General features: G+C 45.4%; 1 protein-coding gene across 1 annotated transcript in view; it reads right to left on the bottom strand.

The window, feature by feature from the left end:
- Positions 1-18,507: 18,507 nt before the first annotated feature.
- Positions 18,508-20,096, bottom strand: part of LOC121144931 (ubiquitin-conjugating enzyme E2 E2) — a 187,007-nt gene continuing 185,418 nt past the window's right edge. The window contains exon 6 of the mRNA XM_040963585.1: positions 18,508-19,365. Coding sequence (XP_040819519.1) covers positions 19,268-19,365 — 98 coding nt within the window. The 3' untranslated portion in view covers positions 18,508-19,267. The remainder of the gene's footprint in view (positions 19,366-20,096) is intronic.

The raw sequence follows: 20,096 nt of genomic DNA, 5'->3' as shown, positions 1-20,096 counted from the left end.
AGTCCAGCCCTGGCCAATGCGGCATTTGGGGAATGAACCATCCATGGGAACTCATGTGCCTGTCTGTCTTTCTATGTTTCTCCAATCTATAAAGATTTATATGAAAGAAATGTTAGCCATCAAGTAGCAGTAAATTATTGTATCAGGATTGGAATATTTATTGAGATTTAAAATCTATACATTGGCCAATAAAACTTACAAATTGCCATTAGCAGAGTCCTCGCTTATTTTTCTTATAGAAACAGCGAATGAATTCAAAACGTAAATAGTAAAGACCTCACAGGACAGCCTTTCATCAGAATTTGTTGCTTTAGATGATTTTGAACTTATTTTCATTGTATTAGAAAGGTAGAGTGAGAGAAAGAAAGATAAAGACAGAGAGAGTATCCATCCTCTGGTTCACTCACCAAGTGCTCACAGTGGCCGGGGCTGTAGCCAGGAGCCTGGAATTTCATCCAGCTTCCACAGAGGAGAAGGGGCCTCAGGACACGGGCCAGCACCTGCTGCCTTCAGGGCGCACATGAGCAGGAAGCACCTGTCCCCAAGTTAATTTTAGAGCAGAACAAATGCGTCAGATGTTCACGCGGGTGCTTTTGTTCCCCCCACCCTGGCTCTGGCTGTGTGCCCTGCTGTGGTTAGCCACAGCCTTCAGCTCCAGTGTGCAGTCAGCAGTGAAGTCAGCGGCCTCCATCCCAGCCCTGCCTGCAAGTTCGAGTCTCCCTGCCAAGAATGCTTCCTCGCGGGGCCTCCATTTCCCTTCATGCTTTGTGACCTCTCTTTCCTTTCTCTGGCTCTGTTTTACTCTGAATGGTTCAGTAGGTACAGGAAATTTAGACCAAACTGCTGCCTGAATTTGGTGTGTTCCCCATGCTGGCCTGCAGCTCACATCTGACAACCTGGCTGGTACCCACCCAGCTGCTGGATGGTGTCAACCTTCTCCGGAGCCTAAGGCTGCTCCTATAACCCAGAGCTGGCTAGAGTCCATCCAAAGCCCTCCACCACGAGGCCCCGGTCCACTCCCAGCCTGGGATCCTGTGATGCCCAGCCTCTGCTCCACCCCAAATAAGCTGACCTCTTCACGTGCCTGCATCCTCTGCTGAGCTGGAAAGTCCACCATGCCTTGCACTGTGCTGCCATGTTGCTGGGTTTACAAGGCTGCCCTTACCTCTCCTGGGTTTCCATTTGCTCCCTTCTCCTTTCTGTACTCCTTCATTGTGGGAAACCTGCTTTGTGTTTGAACACCAAGGCTTCTTTGCTCCTGAAGAACCCACTGTACAGGAGGACAACGCGACTCACCCAGCGCTGCCTGCTGCTAGATCGTTTGGAAGCAAATCCAGATTTCATCACAAACATTTCTAACAGATCTCTGAGGATCCTTTTTGAAAGGCAATCACAAATGCTGTTTTCACGCAGAGTATCACACAATTAACCATTCTTTAAGCTCGTTGCTTTTTCTAATTAGCTAAGAAATTTATTTTTACTTTAAAAATGCTATCTAAAGGGAACAAATGTATTTTATGCATATAGTTTTAAGAGCATGATACTTCCCATCCTCCCTCTTCAATCTTTTTCCATTTAATTTGTGTGACACACTTCAGTTTATTTCATAGCAACAAACCTAACTCACTACTAAATAAAGAATTCAGTAAGTATCAATTCACTGCTCAAGAGTACAGACAAGAACTATAAACAATAACCACATCTCCAAGTGTCAATGTCACTTTTGCATGTTACATTTTATTTGTGCTCTATATTGGCACAAATCAGGGAAAACGTGTTTGTTGTTTGAGGACCAGCTTGTTTCATGAAGCAGAATGGTTTGCAGATGTACCCATTTAGTTGCACAAGGCAGGATTCATTCTTTTTCTTGGCTGAGTAGTATTCCACTGTGTGTGTGTGTGTGTGTGTGTGTGTGTGTGTGTGTGTGTGTGTGTGTGTGTTTTGCTCTCAAGGGCAGATAAATGGCCTAAAACACAGTGAATTCTCCTGGGTATCTAACCCAGAGGCAGGTGCTTCAGGTAAGGTCTTCCCCTTCTAGCCCCTTGGGGTCCATGGCAGCTGTGGTTGGGACTAAGCCTTCAAAGCCCAATAGTACTCCTGCCTGCAGCAGAAGACCACTCTGCTTCTGCCAGTATGGGCCCAGGCTCACAAGGTCCGGTCAGGCTCCCATTCTGTGCAGAATCTGAGGGAGCTGGCCAAGTTAGACACAAGGCCCCCTGACTTCTGGCCTGGCTTAGTTTCCTCCAGTGTGGCTGATGCCCGGGATGGCATGGGACAGCCAGTGTTCCAGCTCTGCCCCTCTGCCTGGTGTTGCCCTCCTGCCAGGCTCCGGTCTGGGAAGGGAAGTTGTCCCTTCCCACCTGTGATCAGGCAGTTCTGCTTCTCTTTCATCCTGGATTGCTTTTTGCGCAACTCTCTCCTGCTGCTGACAGGCTACACAAGTGACATAAGGGCTTAAATGACCCAAGATAACCTTTGTGCTACAAAACCCAGTTTTACAAAAAAAGTTTACTCTAAAGTTGGAGGGAGAGAGGCTGGGCAAAGGTCTTCTAACCAATGGTTCACTCCTCCAAGTGGCCCATCTGAAGGCAGGAGCTTTTTTTTTTTTTTTTCGGAAGGGGCTGCCCACACAGGTAGCCCGAGAACTTGGGCCATTGCTTTCCCAGGTCATTAGCAGGGAGTGGGTTGGAAGAGGAGTAACTAGTATCAACCTGTGCCCACATGGAATGCTGGCATTGCAGGTGGGAGCTTACCTGTCGTACCACAATGCCGTGACCACTGCTTCCCAGGGACTTCATTATCAGGCGGCTGGAATCTGGAGCCAGGTCTCAAATCTAGACTATCTGGGGGTACTGAGTATGGGGTACTGTGTCTGAATCAGCATCATGAACACCATGTTTAACCACCTAATTCACTCCCCCAAAATCTTGCTGCTAGGGGTAACGTCACCTAGCATTTTTTTTCATATTATATTTTAGTGGGAAAAAATTACAGTGCATTCTCTCTTAGCTCAAGGTACTCAATTTTTACCAAATTCTTTTAGAAAATTAAACAATAAAAGTATGTTCATTACAGCTAATAAATAACACCACAAGGGTAGATAAGTCTAATTCACATATATAAGGGACTATGACAATGATTTAAAAAAAATAATAAGCTTAGGGCCCGGTGCCATGGCCTAGCAGCTAAAGTCCTTGCCTTGAACACGCCGGGATCCCATATGGGCACTGGTTCTAATCCCAGCATCCCCGCTTTCCATCCAGTTCCCTGCTTGTGGCCTGGGAAAGCAGTCAAGGACGGCCCAAAGCCTTGGGACCCTGCACCCGCGGGGGAGACCTGGAAGAGGATCTGGGCTCCTGGCTTCAGATTGGTGCAGCACCAGTTGTTGCGCTCACTTGGGGAGTGAATCGTTGGATGGAAGTTCTTCCTCTCTGTCTCTCCTTCTCTCTGTATATCTGACTTTGCAATAAAAAAGTTGTTAAGTTTACTTATCTGAAAGGCAAAGCAACAGAGCAGGATCTCTCTTTCTCTCTCTCACTCTAACACACACACACACACACACACACACACACTCACACACAGAAATAGAGACAGAAACAGAGGCAAGCAGCCATCTTCCATTGGTTCCTTCATTCCTGCTTGTGCAGGCTGGGACTAGGCTCTTCATTTCTCCTGCCTGATTGACACCCACAAGGCAACTAGGGCTCCTGTGAATGCGGCACACAGCTCAGCTCTGCCCTATGTGATAACCTGCCAAGACACAGTTGTGGCCATTAAATTTCCAAGTATGTTTTTACCTATCTGATGTTCAGGTATCATTTCTGATAGGATTTTAATATAAAGTGTTTTCGGATTAAAGGTTGTTGCACTGGAATGGGATAAAACCATTATTCAAAATTTAGTTCAGGGGCCATTCTGCTGAAAAACGAATCCAGCGCTCATCATGTGAGGACAGTGTGGAGCGTGGTGCTCTGTCTCTGGCTGTCAATCCCAGCTTCCTCCCAGGCGAGCGCATGTGTCAGGTGCAGTAGCGTGAAGGTTAGGCTTTCAGAAAGCAAAATAGCACAGCCCATTGTATTTTAAAAACATTCCCAACATTATGCTGACCTGCCCCTTAGGGCATAAGCTAATAATTCTTCAAATTGTTGATGCATGCAGTGACATGCTGAGTGAAGAGGCTAGACATAACAGGGCACATTGATATGACATCCAGGACAGACAGACCAAGCCAAGGAGACAGAATCAGCACATGTTCCTGAGGTCAGGGAGGGGCCTCGACAGCAGAGAAGTGCGGAGGAACTTTGAGTGAAATGTTCTCTGTCTCGTTCTGGGTGTTGTTTACACAGGTGTATGCAACTGTCCGAGTTCATTTCACTCAACATCTGCGATTTGTGCATCTTATTGTCAGTTTAAACAGCTTGAAATCAACAACAAAAAAAAGTCAAGAGTCTCTTAAATTGTTATGAAATGTGTCCTTGGATAAGCCAGGGGGTTGGAAGGTCTGGGTTTGGATTCTATTTCCACAACTCCCTTGGGCAAGTTAATTGACTTTTCGTAGCTTTAGGTTTCTCACCTGTAAACAGTGGTGACCAGCTCGTGAGGGTGTACATCTGGGCATGTTAAGAGAGGGGTCAGCGTTGTGGTATGGTAGGGTAAGCTTCTGCCTTCATGGGAGGTATCCCATATGGGAATGGGTTCAAGTCCTGGCTACTCCACTTCTGATCCAGCTCTGTAACTCTGCCTTTCAAATTTAAATAAATAAATAGCTGTTGCTCATGGACATTTGCTGAAGTCCTTCCACTGACCTCATGTGGGCACTATTTCCCCCTGCCCTGTGACCCCAGCTTTAGGTTGTCCATTCTGTTCTCAGTTCCATTAGTGACTAACAATGGCCTTTCCCTGTCCCTGTCTTTTATCTCCCTGCACAGCTCCTGCCTCAAAAATCTTTGGTGTTTGCTTAGTTGGGTCCTCTGCCTGCAGGTTCTCTGCTGGAGCTGGCTGCCCTCAGACTGTTGTGGTACCCCCACCTGGCCTTCTTGCTCATTGAAGCTCACCTGAAACTCTCTAACATGTGGTTCCAGAATGGCCCTCACCCTGGGCAGTCCTGTGTCTTTGCTCATGGCAACTTTTCCTGGAAAGACTGTTGCTTCCACCATCTTCACAGTCAGGAAGCCTTCTCCGTGCTCCCTTCAGCGGGCAGTGACTCCCCCGTCCAAACTCTTCTACTTCCCAGCTATTTCAATTGTCTTTTTCCATCTATCAAGATCATCATCTGGTGGCTGATTGTGGTAAGTGTGATCTTTGTGTAGTACATAAGGACTCTCCTTCCAATGGGGTTGCCCTCGTGGCCACGCACCTGGCGTGTCCTCAGCAAGCAGCCAGTGTGATGTTTCTCCAAACTCCGAGGTTCTCCCGGGCAGGTCGTCCTCAGAGACCATCAGGGGGCACTCCTCAGAGCCCAGGGCAGACCCTATCACCTGCTAGTGACAGACAGGAAACCCAGTGGGAGGGGTGCTCATCAACTTGTCCTTGCCACAGCAGAGGAAGGAGCTAACAATGCTGGAGGCTTGCAATCCCAGACTAGGTCGTCCCTTGTGAGCTGTTTGGTGACAGTGATGGACCGGAACTGGAGAAGGGATGTCTGATTGGAGCTCACAGCACAGGCAGGGCTGCTCCCTCTGGATGAGCTGGGGAAGGGTCTGCTGTGTGTCTGCTCCAGGTGCAGGAGGTTGCTTGGCTGTGGTAGCGCAGCTCCTACCTCCCTGTGCCATTCTCTGTGTGCAAGTCCCCACTTTTATGAGGACATGAGTCACATCGGATTAGGAACCTTACTCCAGTATGAACTCTTCTTAAGTGATTATATCTGCAAACCTCACCAATTCCAAATAAGGCTGTGTACTGCAGTTCTGGGATTGAAGACTTCAGTACCATTTAATCTGCAACTCTAGGAATTCCTTATAACTCAGTCATTTATACAACAGACTTTGTGATTGTTTTCCTGAGTAAGAGACCACCATACTACTATTTGCTAGTAGTTCTTACTATTTCTTACTTAATACCATAGTACTCTTTACCATAAATGGAAAAATCAGTATCGTGTGGCATAAGAAAGTTCATGGTAAATATAGCATGTAACACAGAAATAGCATAATGCACAGGACCTTTCGAGTAAGGGCTGGGCAGTGAACCACCCCTGGGTTTGTGTGGTCTTTGTTCTGAAGCCTCTCGGGAGCACCGATCCTGCCTAATGCGCTCAATTCAAGTGAATCCACGGGAAAGGAGCAGGGGAGTGATCGTGTAATTTGATCCTGCCTGAAACACCACTGTGTGCCAGGAATGTGCCTGCGCGGGAGTTATCAATGTATCAATGCCTCATTTTATGCAACAGAAATGTGTGCAGGCCAAATTGGCTGTGAAGTAAATAAACATTCCTTTTCCATGGAGTTTAGCCATAAAATGACTGGGAACCTTTTCACGGGAATTGGAAAAGAAAAAAGAACGAACAAAGAAGAAAGCTCGTGCCAGGAGCCTGTCGGGAATGGCCACTGCCTCCCACCACTGCTCAGCAGCGCAGGCAGCCTTCAGCCTCTGCAGGCTGCCTCCTTCCAGCCACCTGGATTGCAAGGACTGCTCTCACTCCCTCCTGCCGGGCGCTTCCAGCGTCCTTTGCAGGGACGATCAGTCAGAGCAGCTGCATGCTGCACTTTGCTCGACCTGAGGTCTCCATGGCTCGAGGCTTACCATGCTGTAGGTGCAAGTCCGGGATCTCTACAGCTTCCTGGTTCAGCCACCAGCACATTCACAGCAATATGTGACCTGGTCAACTCGGGCTAGGAGATGGCCCAGCGTAGCAGTGGTTTGCTTGGAAAGAACCTGGATCTTAGGCCTGGCTTGGTCACTCAGGAGCTACAGGGCTTGCCTCTAACACAACCTCTGGGGTTCAGTTTGCACATCTGTGTGATCCAGGTGACCACCCTCACCTTGGGGCAGTCACAGGAAGGATTAAAGCCAATTCTGTGTACACAGATACACATGTGTGCATACATAATCTTAAAAGGTGCAAAGAAAGAAGGTCTTATGAAAAAACTATACATGAATTTCAAATTTCTTGCACAAAAATACAACGATCCTTTAAACTGTTTCCATGAATGGTGTATATGTATAAACATACACACACTCCATGCTTTGTGCTGTTTGCTGAGTAAATCTTCAGCAGGTGTAGTCATTGTGATAGTAATAATAGCACAAATATGTAATCTTATCTTTTTAGTTTATGTAGGTTACCTTTTTACTTTATTATGAAAATGAAATAAAATGAAAATGAATCAACGAATGAAAAATGAAGCCCTAAATGTTCTGTCATGGAAAGCGTGTGTGTGTGTGTGTGTGAGAAAGAGAGAGAGAGAATACCTCACCCAGGGACCAGTGCAGTAACCTAGTGGCTAAGGTCCTTGCCTTGCACGCACTAGGATCCCATATGGGTGCCTGATACTGTTCTGGTGGCTCAGCTTCCCATTCAGCTCCCTGTTTGTGACCTGGGAAAGCAACTGAGGATGACTCAAAGCCTTGGGACTCTGCAACCACGTGGTTGACTCAGAAGAGGTTCCTGGCTCCTGTTTAGGATCAGCTCAGCTCTGGCTGTTGTGGCCACTTGGGGAGTGAATCATCGGGTGGAAGATCTTCCTCTCTGCTTCTCCTCTCTGTATATCTGATATTAAAAAAAATACCCAATTCTGCTGAATGGCAGGTCCAGGTTGTATTTCTAATCTACAGATAATGAACATCCCCATATGCTGAAAACCTCTTTTTGAGCACATAACATCACCACCCAGGAATGTTCAGCCCAGGATGTCTTGTTACTTTGTTAGTGACACAGAATGTGGTTGGGGCTGTGGAAGGCGTGTCCTGGCTCTGCTGCACCTGTTTGTACAGTGATGAGCAACTAAGTTTGTCTTCTCTCGGAGTGGCAGGAAGGTGTAAAAGAAAAGATCTGGGATCCCAAGGTCCTTCCTCGTAGTTGGGTGGTCTTTTGCGTTTGTTTTCTTCATGCCTCTCTCCAGGGCTTACCCTAGGATTGGAGCAGGAAGTAGATACGGAGAGGCTGGCATGTGCCAGCATGTGGGCGGTTCTTGGCCTTCTCTCCCAGTCCTCAGTGTTATCTTTACCAGCACTTCACACTACAGAATTCTCCCCATTTTCAACACCAGCTGAGAGCAACAGAGGTGTAACCCTGGAATCACGTAGCAAGGATCCCTTCTGCTCAAACTGGAAGTTGATCTGTCCTGGTGACTTGACTGACCCTATCATCAATAAGTGAACCTCCACAATGAAGTGTGCTGTGCAGTGTACTCATGCCAGGCCACCCATTGCTGACTTTGTCATTCCCTTGTCTGTGGACTGCTCCCTACCATCCCCTACCCCTCTGGATGGATTTATAGGTCTGCTACTTCAACAGTTCCTCAGCAGTATCCTTGATTCTCTTGTCTGCTTTGGCTGCTCTCCACCCATGTAGCCAGCAGTATCCATTCTTGGTGGCCTTGTAATTTACATGTGTCCTGGGTAGCTGACTATATTGGCAGAGACACACAGCTGGCTATTTCAACTTCCTTCAGTTCAAGAGCTCAGACTTCCATGCGGACACTCAACCCTGGCCGGCTGTTCTACCAAGTTTCTATGAAGTCTCTGCAGAGATGACCAGTTGATACTGTCTTCTCAAGCATCCCGTTCCCTTCCTGTCTTAGCAGGTGATCTTGTTTCATTTTTATTCAAGAAAGGCAGAAGCTGTCATCTGTGACTCTTTCATCTTTCCATCTCCAAATCTCGAATCAACAATGCTTGCTAGCATCTGTACCAGCCCACTATAGCCTTCTTCCTGCTGTGACGGAGAAGCCATTCTTCCTGCCACAGCTCACTGCCTGGTGTGCTTCATCTTGGCAGCTTCCAACTTTAACGTGTGAGGGAACTGCCTGGGGAGAGGACATGCCCATCCCATCTTCTGTTTCCAGGTCATCTCATCATTATAGGAAGACTCTAGCATCTTTTTATCACTTTATTGTAACATTTTATTTGAAAGGCAAAGAGACAGAGAAAGACTGATGTTCCACTCATTGGGACAGTGAGGGCTAGGCCAGACTGACCCTAGGAGCTGGGAATTCAGTCCTTGCCTTCAATGTGGGAGGCAGAGGTTCAGCCACTTGAGCCACCACTATTGTCTCCAGGACTGCATCAACAGGAGCCTAGACTGAGAGCAGAGCTGGGAATGAGACTCAGGCTCCCTGTGTTCTGTGGGCGTCCTGAATGGAGCCTCAACCGTCGCACCAAGCGCTCACCCCTCTTCCATTTTCAAAGCCCCTCGCTTAATCAAGCCTCTTTCAAACTACCACTCCAACTTCTCTATCTCCTATTCAAACAATTCCCAATTGAAAGAACTTTCTGCTTATGCTACTTAGACCATAGTCTTATATTTGCTTTTCCTTGATTACTAGTCATACATTATTACATTACATTACATTATACTGCACACGTTACATAATGTTATATCCAGCGATGGCAAGTTCACTTTCATTGCCAAAATTTTAAGCTTACTAACATGTCACACAGAAACTACATTCTTTTTCCTTTTTATGTAAGGCTTACTCACAGTTACATTTAAAAGTTTCCTTTTTTTTAAATTTGGAAAATTATTTTCCTATAGAAAAGCAGAGATGACAGCTGTGTATTCAGCCACACAGTATGTTACTATTTGTCATACTCATTGGTTATGTGGTCATTAAAAATACACAAAGTGTTAGTGATAAAACGGAAAGATCTTCTCTGTGCATCCTTAATGGAGTTGCCTCCTTTTCTCAAAGGCCACAGTCATCGTGAAGCTGGGTCAAGCATGTGTCAGGCTAAGATCAGCTGCCAGGGTCAAGAACTTGAACCAAGCAGTGGCTGAAAGAGAGTGAAAGTAGACTTTGTCTCCTGTGCACAGACCTGCGTGGTGCAGCATGCAAGGCTGGTGCTGCAGGGTTCTGGGACCTGGCATCCAGACTCCTGCCTCGAAGCTCTAGCATCCAGTTAGCTCAAGGCAGCAGTGTCAGTTCCCACACCTCAGTTCCCAGGAGGAGACTTCACTCAGGAACAGCCTGTGACCCTGCAGTTTCCTTGGTACACATTTCTGTTGGGGACATGTTCAACAATTCCAGCTCTATCTTTCCGTAATTACCTATATCTTACCTACTGATGACATTCTTCTGGCACCAATGGTCCATTGCTTTGAAAAGACATATTTCCAAGTATGCTAGAATGTCATCTGTGGACTTTTGCAGAGGACAGAGGTGAGTCATGTCATTCACTCACAAGGTTGGTTGTGATTTCTTTATCTTATTTATCATTCAAACTCTCCAAGTGATTTTATACTCTGATGATTCCCAACTTCCCATCTCTGAAATCCTGCACACTGAGCTTTGCTGAACAAGAAACCAATCCCCTCAATGGCTAGACGGTTCTGTTTGGGTGTCCTCAAGGTATTTCAAGCTCAACATGTTCCAGACTTAACTTTGCTCTGCTGCATTCGCTTCGGGTTGTCCCCATCAGTATAGTCAAAAGTGGCTCAGCAGCATCACGCCTATATTCCAGACCACTGGGATGTGTAAAGCGGCAGTTGGGGGTGAGCGGCCTAATTTTACAAGATGACATTGGGCTTGGCTCCTGTCACCCCCATTTGTTTCTGTACGCCAGGCAGTTGTTCTATGGCTGTGTCTGGCTCCAAGGTAATGTTAGTTACTGTTGTGTGACTAACCACACTTTCTGTTTTAAGTCAACGCTTTTTGGGTTGCTTGGTAATTAGAATTGGTTGGACAATGTGTCTGGTCTTGGTTGGATTGATGGATGCATCTGCCATCAGCTGCACATTGGGTAGGAGGTTCTATTGATTTTGGCTGGGTGCCCTCTTACGCTGGGGGATTGGTCTAGGACTTGGATGTCTTTATTACATGGCCTTTTGTATTTTAGCAGGCTAGCCTGATGCTTACTTGTGAGATGTGGAAGGGTTCCGAGAAAGTGGGCAAGAACACAAGGCTTACAGAGGCCAACACTTGAAACTGGAAAGATTCTTCTACCAAACTTTACTGAACAAGACAAGTCACGAGGTCACTCAGTTCACAGAGTGCGGAAAATAAGGATCTACCTTTTCATGGAGGAAGCTGTAAGGAACATGGGGCTTGGGAGGAAGGACTGGTAATCTGAGTCATTTGTTAGGGAGACTGACCAATGTGGTTTCCAGCTGGGTGGCCATGTTCCCTGCTACAACTCCAATGGTTTTATTTATAAAGGGAGGAAAATGGGGATGGATGTTAAGGATAATTTATAAAGTCCGGCTTAGAAGGAATTATAGTTCCCTATTCATCTTTCCTAAATGGAAGATTACTCTAAATCTCTGGCCATAAATAATAAAATTACCACTCTGACAAATTTTCTGAGCTTCTTAACCAGTGCACTTGAAAAAAAATTTTTTTTTCTTGATTTTATCTGCCCAGCAATTTACTCTTTGACTTCTTAACCCATCAAATAAATCAAGTATAAATTGCTCACACATTCTGGGGACTTAATAATACAGTCTTTGAGATATTTTACAGGATCTAACAGAGCAGTACCTTTACATAAAAATCCATTTTAAAATATATACTCATTTAATAAAGATTTTCTATGAAACCCCATAATTTTTATACTTACTGTTTCACTCAGTTTTTAAAAAATTCTAGACATTTACTATGCATTATTATTTTCCCTACATCCAGCAGCCCAAATCTGGTCTGACAAGTACATCCTGCTATTTTATTACACACCACGAGGAACACATGGGAATTTGAGGATTCTTTAATACAGACATATGTTTTACATTGAAACAGAAATGCACAATCATGCTTGCATTTAGAATAATTTCCTCATTTACTGCTTAAAATGACTGGGGCTCCTCGGGGATTAATAGTAGCTTCTGGCATTTCTCATCATGTTTCTAGTAACTGTCCATAAACATTTCTTTTTAAGTCACAGGACGTGGGATCTGTTTGGTGTGAACATAAAGTTAATTGTTGGCCTAACGGAAGGAGACAAAACTGATGAAGTTCATGACAGTGGCCACCTTCCTTTATTTGTCTGTCAGTAGTTTCAGTTTTAGAGTGAACAGACAGGGAGGAACCAATAGCTTCTTTTGGGCATTTCAGCACAGGGCAGGCTGTGCCAGGCGTGTGACCTCGCACTGCCCCTTTGTGCTGGGCTTGCCTAGAGGTTGGGGTAGAAGGTGCCTGCCTAGGGGGGTCTTCCTTATGCTGAGTCGCTTGTAAAGCATGTTACTGCTCTCTCTCATGAGCTTGACAGGATTTCCCAGGAGGTCCGAATGTACTGGAAAGCAGCAGTGATTGTCATTCTGAACTCTGACCTCTGGATTAGATTTTTAAAAAGATGAATGGGAGAGAGAGATGCTGAGTGAGAGCATGGGACTAGAGGAGAGTGGATTCAGGGGTCAGCTTCCCGGGCAGGGTTTCTTATGTAACCAGATGGAAAGTCCTGACACAAGCAGTTCTGGAGCAGCAAGGGTTGGCCCTGTTTTGACTTTGTGAATTTATAAGCAGGTAAAAGGTATCAGGGGTAATGTATCTTCTTCCTTTCTCCAATGGGGGAGCGGCACAACAGTTTGAAAGATTCAGAAATGCGACCCTCTCTCCATAGACCACTCATTCAAGCCCCTCTCGGAGCTGCACAGGACGCCCCAGGCTTGACATGCCCCATGCACACAGACCCAGAGGATGGGCGAATGCGCTGGCTCTGCATCTCTGAGGGAAGTGGTGGGTCTCCCGGTTGCTCAGTGTACTTCTGCTCCAAAGCGTCAATGTGCTTCAAGGAAAACACCGTCCTCAAGGAAAATGTTTCTTTGGGCCAAACTGCCCACTGTGTAGTTCTCAGGACTGCTGAAATTCAGTCCAGCACAAAAGCTGGATTTCCAGGGTTGAGGGGGTGCCCGAGCCACGGGCCTTCTTCGTTGTAAGGTAATTTCAATGGCAGTATCAGTGCTCATGTGAAAGGGCCAAGTAAAAGGTTGTTTAATACAGAAGGAATGTTCCAGGGTGAAGGAACCAGACAGCTTTGCATGGAGTAGCATGGAGGTGTGGGACAGAGAAGAGGCCCAGCTGTATTTGGTCCCTTGCTGGTTTTTCTTTTATTTGAGCGAATATATTTGAGAGGCAGGGAGAGAGGTGGAGAGAGATGCAGACAGACTCAGGGGTCCCTGAGTGATGTTTTCCCAGGGCTGGTCCAGGCTCTGTGCAGCACTTCCAAAATGAGAAAGCTGCTTCCTGCTACTCAGTCTCCAATTTGATTGCAGTTCCACATGTGGATGCTTTGTCTGTTTACTGAACACAGCAAAACCTCACCACACAGAGACTATAAGGGCATCAAGACTAAGTTATGCCAACATGTTTACAGGATGGCCTTGTAGGTAGGAAAGAAATGTTTGTGATCTCCTCCCCAGCCACCCATATATGGGAGAGAACATTGAATAATTATATAACAGATACATACTTTTTTCTCAATTGGAAAATGGGGCGCAGGGTAACACTCCTCTTAGATTTCGCCCCAAGAATCTCAGTGTCATCTGTCCTTCGGAGGACCCAGTTTTTCCAGTAATGATAATGTCTATGAGGATACCAATGGTACCTAATAAATAAGAACATTTTGCTAAATTGTTCTATCATGGGCCCTTACTCCAAGTGTTCACCTTCTTCCTTTGTTTTCAGGATCTGGGCACGTGCTTTTTCATTGAGAAGCCCAGGATCTGCTTTTCAGGATAGGCTCTGTGGGTTCACATGGAATGCACACAGAAGAGTGATGGCATATTCTTTTTTCTGCCATCTGATGCCAAGCTCTGCTTTGCAATTGTAGTCACCTGTGATTTATGGCAATCACATTTTGGATTGGAAACAAATGTTTCAGGAGCGTTTGCTTTGATACATTCAATTCACTGCTCCCATCACCAAGGTGTATCAAGATGCTGCTTAGCAGGTAGGATGAAATATGTTTTAAAGAAAATTGCTTTTTGGGCCCGGTGCAATAGCGTAGCGGTTAAGGTCCTCGCCTTGAACGCTCTGGGATCCTATATAGGTGCCAGTTCTAATCCCAGCGGCCCTACTTCCCATTCAGCTCCCTGCCTGTAGCCTGGGAAAGCAGTCGAGGACGGCCCAAGACTTTTGGACCCTGCACCTGCGTGGGAGTCCTGGAGGAGGCTCCTGGCTTCAGATTGGCTCAGCACCAACCATTGCGGCCACTTGGGGAGTGAACCATAGGACGGAAAATCTTCCTCTTTGTCTCTCCGTTCTGTGTATCCACCTTTCCAATAAAAAAATACATAAATCTTAAAAAAAACCCTGCTTTTAAAGTCTGCTTCTGCATGAGAACTGGTTGGAGTTCTTAGGGGTTGCCCTAATAAGGCCACAGTAACTGGTGGTATGTGTGAGGACTGGTCTGTGGTGGGCTGGCTGGGCTGAGTCGCAGCTTCCATAGCTTTGGGTGAGATATGGGGCTGAGGCAGAACTGACAGAGCTGCACTCATCAGCATGTGCATTTGCCGGTGCAGGTGAGACTGCACCTATCCCTGTACCGGCTGGAGCACAGAAGAATCAAGTCTGAACTCGTCCCAAGTGAGTGTTTTGGAGGGACTCTGACTGCAATGCTGAACTCAGACCCAGCCAGGGAAAATCTACAGGATGAGTGGTCTGATCTTTTGGAGTGCACGTGTTGGGGCTGAGCCTCCTCAGCTGCTGATGCCTGCGTGGTGGACAGCATGCACAGATGCACATGGGGGACATGACAGCCAGCTTATGTAGGCCAGCAGAAGACATCAAGTGCCTCGCCAGAGGATGGAAAGCAGAGCAGGTTGGACTACTCTCCTGATCAAGCTTTGCAGCATGTTCCTGGGTCTGTGGATGCACTAAGGTAGACACTGTCAGCCAGGAGATCTTGGAAAGATTTTTCTCAACCCTGGAGTGATGAAACTGATAGTGTCTCAGGGCTATCAAAACCACTAAAGTTAATACTCTTGAAACACTCTTCCCCACATCAGGGTCTCTAGGGCATCATCAAAGGACGGCCCCCTATCCCCATGAACTGATGTAATTTGGCAGCAAGGAACAGGCCTCTCCCTTTCTTCCCCTGCAGATACAGGAGAAAAAATGTGTCCCACCCACCTTCCTTCATACTTGGCACACCTAACCGTAATCAGAGGCCCACATGAGCATGCATTCCTTTCACCTATGTAAACAATATCAGAAATAAAACTAAAAAGTAACAAAAAAAGACAAATATACTTTTACTTATGCCTATTATTATTTTTTTTTGTTGTTCTGCTTGCTGACATCTTATCTTTGTGTATGCGCCTTTATTTTACTTTAAGTTCAAAGTAACAGAGAGAGAGATCTTTGATCCACTGTTCCACTCCCTAAATGGCTGCAATGACCAGAATGGGGCCAGTCCAAAGCTGGGAACTAGAAGCTTCTTCCAGGTCACCCACATGGATACAGGGTCCCAAGGACATGGGCCATCTTTCACTGCTTTCCAAGGCTATTAGCAGGAAGCTAGACTGGAAGTGGAACAGCTGGGGTTAGGAAGCTGTTGGTGGAGGATGTGCCTACTATACTACTGTGCCAGCCCCAACAGCAAGGGCTGTTGCTGTCACACACATGAATGGTAATCTCATTTGACATTTGTTAACTTCATGTGACTGAGGACCACCTATATACTCTTTACTTTTTAAAAAAAGATTTAGTCTTTTTTTATTGGAAATTCAGATATACAGAGAGGAGAGACAGAAAGATCTTCCATCCACTGGTTCACTCCACAAGTGGCTGCAATGGCTGGAGCTAAGCCGATCTGAATCCAGGAACCAGGAGCTTTTTCTGGGTTTCCCATATGGGTACAGGGTCCCAAGACTTTAGGCTGTCCTCAACTGCTCTCCCAGGTCACAAGCAGGGAGCTGGATGGGAAGCAGGGCCACTGGGACACAAACTGGTACTCATATGGGATCCCAGCACATGTAAGGTAAGGACTTTGACTACTAGGTTACCGTGCCAGGCCCCTATATACCCTTTAAAGGCTAGGGTGAGGTAAGTTATTATGGCTGGCTACACTATATATTGTGAATAAATAATGCCTTTCTTCCTAATCCCCAAACTAGTGTTGTATAACACCTCTGTGCTTACTTTCTGTCGGAGTGCGTTTGGTGTTACTGTAACAGACTATCCAAGATTATATACTTTATGAAGAAAAGAATTTCTTACAGCTCTTCAGGGAGGCAAATCCAAGGTCAAGGGGCCTGCATTTGGTGAGGGGTTGCTGCTGCATCATCTCATGATAGAGGGCGGCGGGGCCACAGAGCATGTGAGAAGGACAGAGACCGATGAAAGGGGGCCTAAAGCCTTTCTTTTTCTTTTACATTAGGAACCCATCCCTGCAGCAATAGCATTAATCCATTATGACGGCACAGCCCCGGTGACTGAATCAGTTCTTTTTCTTAATTTTTGCTTATTTATTCCTGTTTCTTAGCACTGTGGCCCTGGGGATCAAGTTTTCCACACAGGAATGTTAGGGAACACATTCAAGTCACACCACTTGGCTTTGCAATACAACGAAAAAGCTTACTACTTCTGGGACCGCTGTCTTCAATGCACTCCTGCAGATGAATGGAGGGAGCATATCTGTTTATTGCAGTCTGGCAACATATGAGAGCCACAATCTTTCTGAATGATTCAAGGTCAGTAAATACCGCCAACTCCTTTCTCCATGATGAACTGTTTAGCTTTAGTAAAAAAAAAATCTGCCAACATTTGTTCAACATGGCTACAAAATGCTATAATGTCCAAACGTTGTGAAAAATTTAGGGATATTAAGGTAAGAAAATTATTCCTTGAGAAATGTCATCTCATGAGTTCTAGCAAAACTATTTATGGATTTTTGGGTGTCAGATTGCTTCTAAATATTATTTTATAGGCATGTTCAAAAACATACTGGAGTTATATTGTCTGCTAAAATCAAAGATTTCAAGTAAAATTACCGTGTTATCTGGAATCTCTCCTAAGAGATGCTCTCCTGAGCGTTTAAATTTTGAGAGCAGGATACCTTTATTTGTCATGAAACATTCAGAGATCATGAAGAGAAGTTTTATAGCTACTTTGGATCACAGACATGAGAGCTAACATGCCTTGTGCTAAGGCGTGCACAGCTTTGTGACAGCATTCCTTCTGGAGTTGGTGTAATCTCTGGTCCTCAGTTACCACACACGATCTGAAGTAGAGCAGATACGAAATGCAGACCATAATACAGCTGACAAGCTATTTAAAATAAGTGTCCAACAGTGGTTCTGGTATGCTGGAAAACGTTTTCAAATACAGCAAATGGTAAAATTATTAAATAGAGAAACATATCTGTAGACACTTTGGTTTAAAAGTAGTATTCACACTTCTTACAATATTTTTCTTTAGGATTTATTTTAAAACACTTAACAACAAAAGTATATATTTTGAATCGGATATCTAAAATTATCACATATTCAGAAGTGACTGACTTATGTACCTGCAAATCTCACTGTCTAGCAGTGAAGGCATTGATGGTTCCATAGCTGAGACCAGGCCTTCAGATACAATGTGTCAGGTGAGAGCAGAAGTTTGAGTGTTCCAGTATATGAAAATGGTTCCACTTGGCTTCCCAGGCCTTTTGATGACAGGGGACCTCTAATGAAGGCAGAAGGGGCGTTGCTAAATGTAACTATGAATTGGGCTCAGAAGGCACTCCGATTTGCATAGGGCCACATTTTCACTGTTTGTAACCAGAGTACAGCACTTGGCTCACTGCATTAAAAAATAAAATCAATAAGATCATAGGAAAAAGAAACAACAACAACAAAAACAATAAAACTAGAAGTTTCTAGTATGCTGTGTACCACAAGGAACATAGACTTCTGAAAACAGGTTGGCATTTTGACAACTGCTCCACTCAGACCTCGCCTCTGCCTGTTGGAGTCACACAGCCAGACAGACATTCTCTTCCCACTGCACATGCTGGCTGGGCTCGACACAGTTGCTTACTTCTTCCATTAAAATTATCGAAGAAAACAAAACAAAGCTCAAAAGTCAGTCATTTGCAATAATTCTAAAGGAAAAAAAAGAGAAACCTGAAAGTGACAGAACATAATGGTCAATGTAGACTTTCACTAGATGCTATTTTTAGAGTCAAATCTTTTAATTGTTGAGTAAAGTGGGTTGTAACAGCCGATAGTTGAAACAATGGTGATCTACTGAACTAACCACAGAATTGTCAGGATCCTCACAACTGGAGGAATCCCACAGGCCAAGCAATTCAGCTGTAAAGAAATATCAAGGGTATGAATGAAAAATGTGCTTGATCTTGTAATTGAGACAAGACAAGCCTCGTTTTATGAGCAGGTGCTGTTTGGTCACCAGGACACAAAGCCAGAGTGCATTTATCGGCCACAGTGATTTATTGAGTGCTTTAATAATACAAGTGTACATCAACTGATCCACAGTCAAAAGTGGCAGGTCCCTAAGAAATTTACAAGCACTTTAAGTAAATCAAAATACATATTATTTTGTTCAATCCAACAGTCTTCTGTGTGGGGGGACAGAAGGCTAGTGATAAACAGGGTCTCAGTAATGCACAGTGATTCTCATTGAAGCTTTTGTACAAAAACTTGTTCCCAGTAGCATGCACCCACCAATAAAGACTTCAGTACAAAAAATCAACCCTAAGCACTACATTGAAGTAGAAACGAGATATAATTCTGAATTTGTTTTCCCAAAGATCACATAAAAGAAAAAAAATTCATAACAAAACAAACAACAACAACAAAAAAACAAAACCACACAGTAATACAAAGCTTCGTAAGAAAGCTCTTACTATTACAGATCCAACATTGTTTGCACTGAAAACAGAAGTTCCCATCCATGTTGAGGTGGGGGAAAAAATCCCAAACCTTTCAAGTTAATAGAAATCAAAAAGGGAACAGAACGAGAGAAGAGAGAGATGGGGAAAGAAAAGGAAGAAAGGAGAGGGTGGGAGGAGAGGAAGGAGAGATGGATGACATACCATCACAAAACAGTTCAAAATTTAATAAAAACAGGGAAGTAAGAACCAAGGTCTGGAGGGGCGGGTGGGCAGGGCTATTGATGCACTTGGTGAATGTGCTTGCACAGGTCCGGCAGGGGCGGAAGGTAGCAGGCCCCTAGGTGGCGTACCGCTTGGTCCACTGTCTGGCCATCCGGTCATGCTCTGCTCTGTTGGTCATGTACTGTGTGGCAATGCTGCCCACCAGAGGGTCGGCTGCAAGAGAAGCAGAGTCAGGAGTCAGCAAATACCAGTCATGGCAGGAGTGTCCAGAAAGCTGATCTTTCATAAAGGGGCAGTTAAGGAAGAGGTGAGAAGCTGCTGTTCCAATGAGGGTCAAGGCCTACAGCAGCAGAGCCAGCGATTGGCTGCTGAGAGCTCACTGCATGCCAGCTGCTTGAGAGTCACTATTCTATTCCTTGACAAGTCTTTCTGTCCCCACCATACACATCTCATTCTGCTGCCATTATCTTCAAGTCCACTATTTTTTTGAGAAAAGGCGCGTGGGTTGCGGTAGGGGGTCTCCAGGTCCTAGATGAGATCTCAAGGTAAGAGCTGGGGGTGGTTTGGGCAGTCTCTCTATGTGGGGTAAAGGGTGGGTGGGGGGCAGGACTCATGCCCCTTGTCACCTGCTCTGAGCCTAAGCTGAAACCAAACAGCAACTGTTAAGAGCAAATGAGATTGGGAAGGGATGGTCTACTGCTTTGTCAACATTTGGTAATATAAAAACTCTTACAGGTCATTACAAAAATACCGACGACAGATGTTAACAATAGATGACACTCATCACAGTGAAACATGCCCAGGAATGTTCGCAGAAGACACAGAAGGAGTTGACACAGGAGCATACTGGTGCTCAGGCTGAGTAAGGCACCTGCGCTGGGTGCGGCTGGGCAGGGGGCCAGGTTCTCTATGCAAACATGGTCAGGATCAGTGATTAGTGAAAA

The sequence above is a fragment of the Ochotona curzoniae genome, unplaced genomic scaffold (assembly GCF_017591425.1).
Source record: "Ochotona curzoniae isolate NIBS_2020 unplaced genomic scaffold, NIBS_Ocur_1.0 contig_1302, whole genome shotgun sequence".
NCBI classification, from domain to species: domain Eukaryota; kingdom Metazoa; phylum Chordata; class Mammalia; order Lagomorpha; family Ochotonidae; genus Ochotona; species Ochotona curzoniae.
This window is presented reverse-complemented; position numbering and strand designations above follow the sequence as displayed.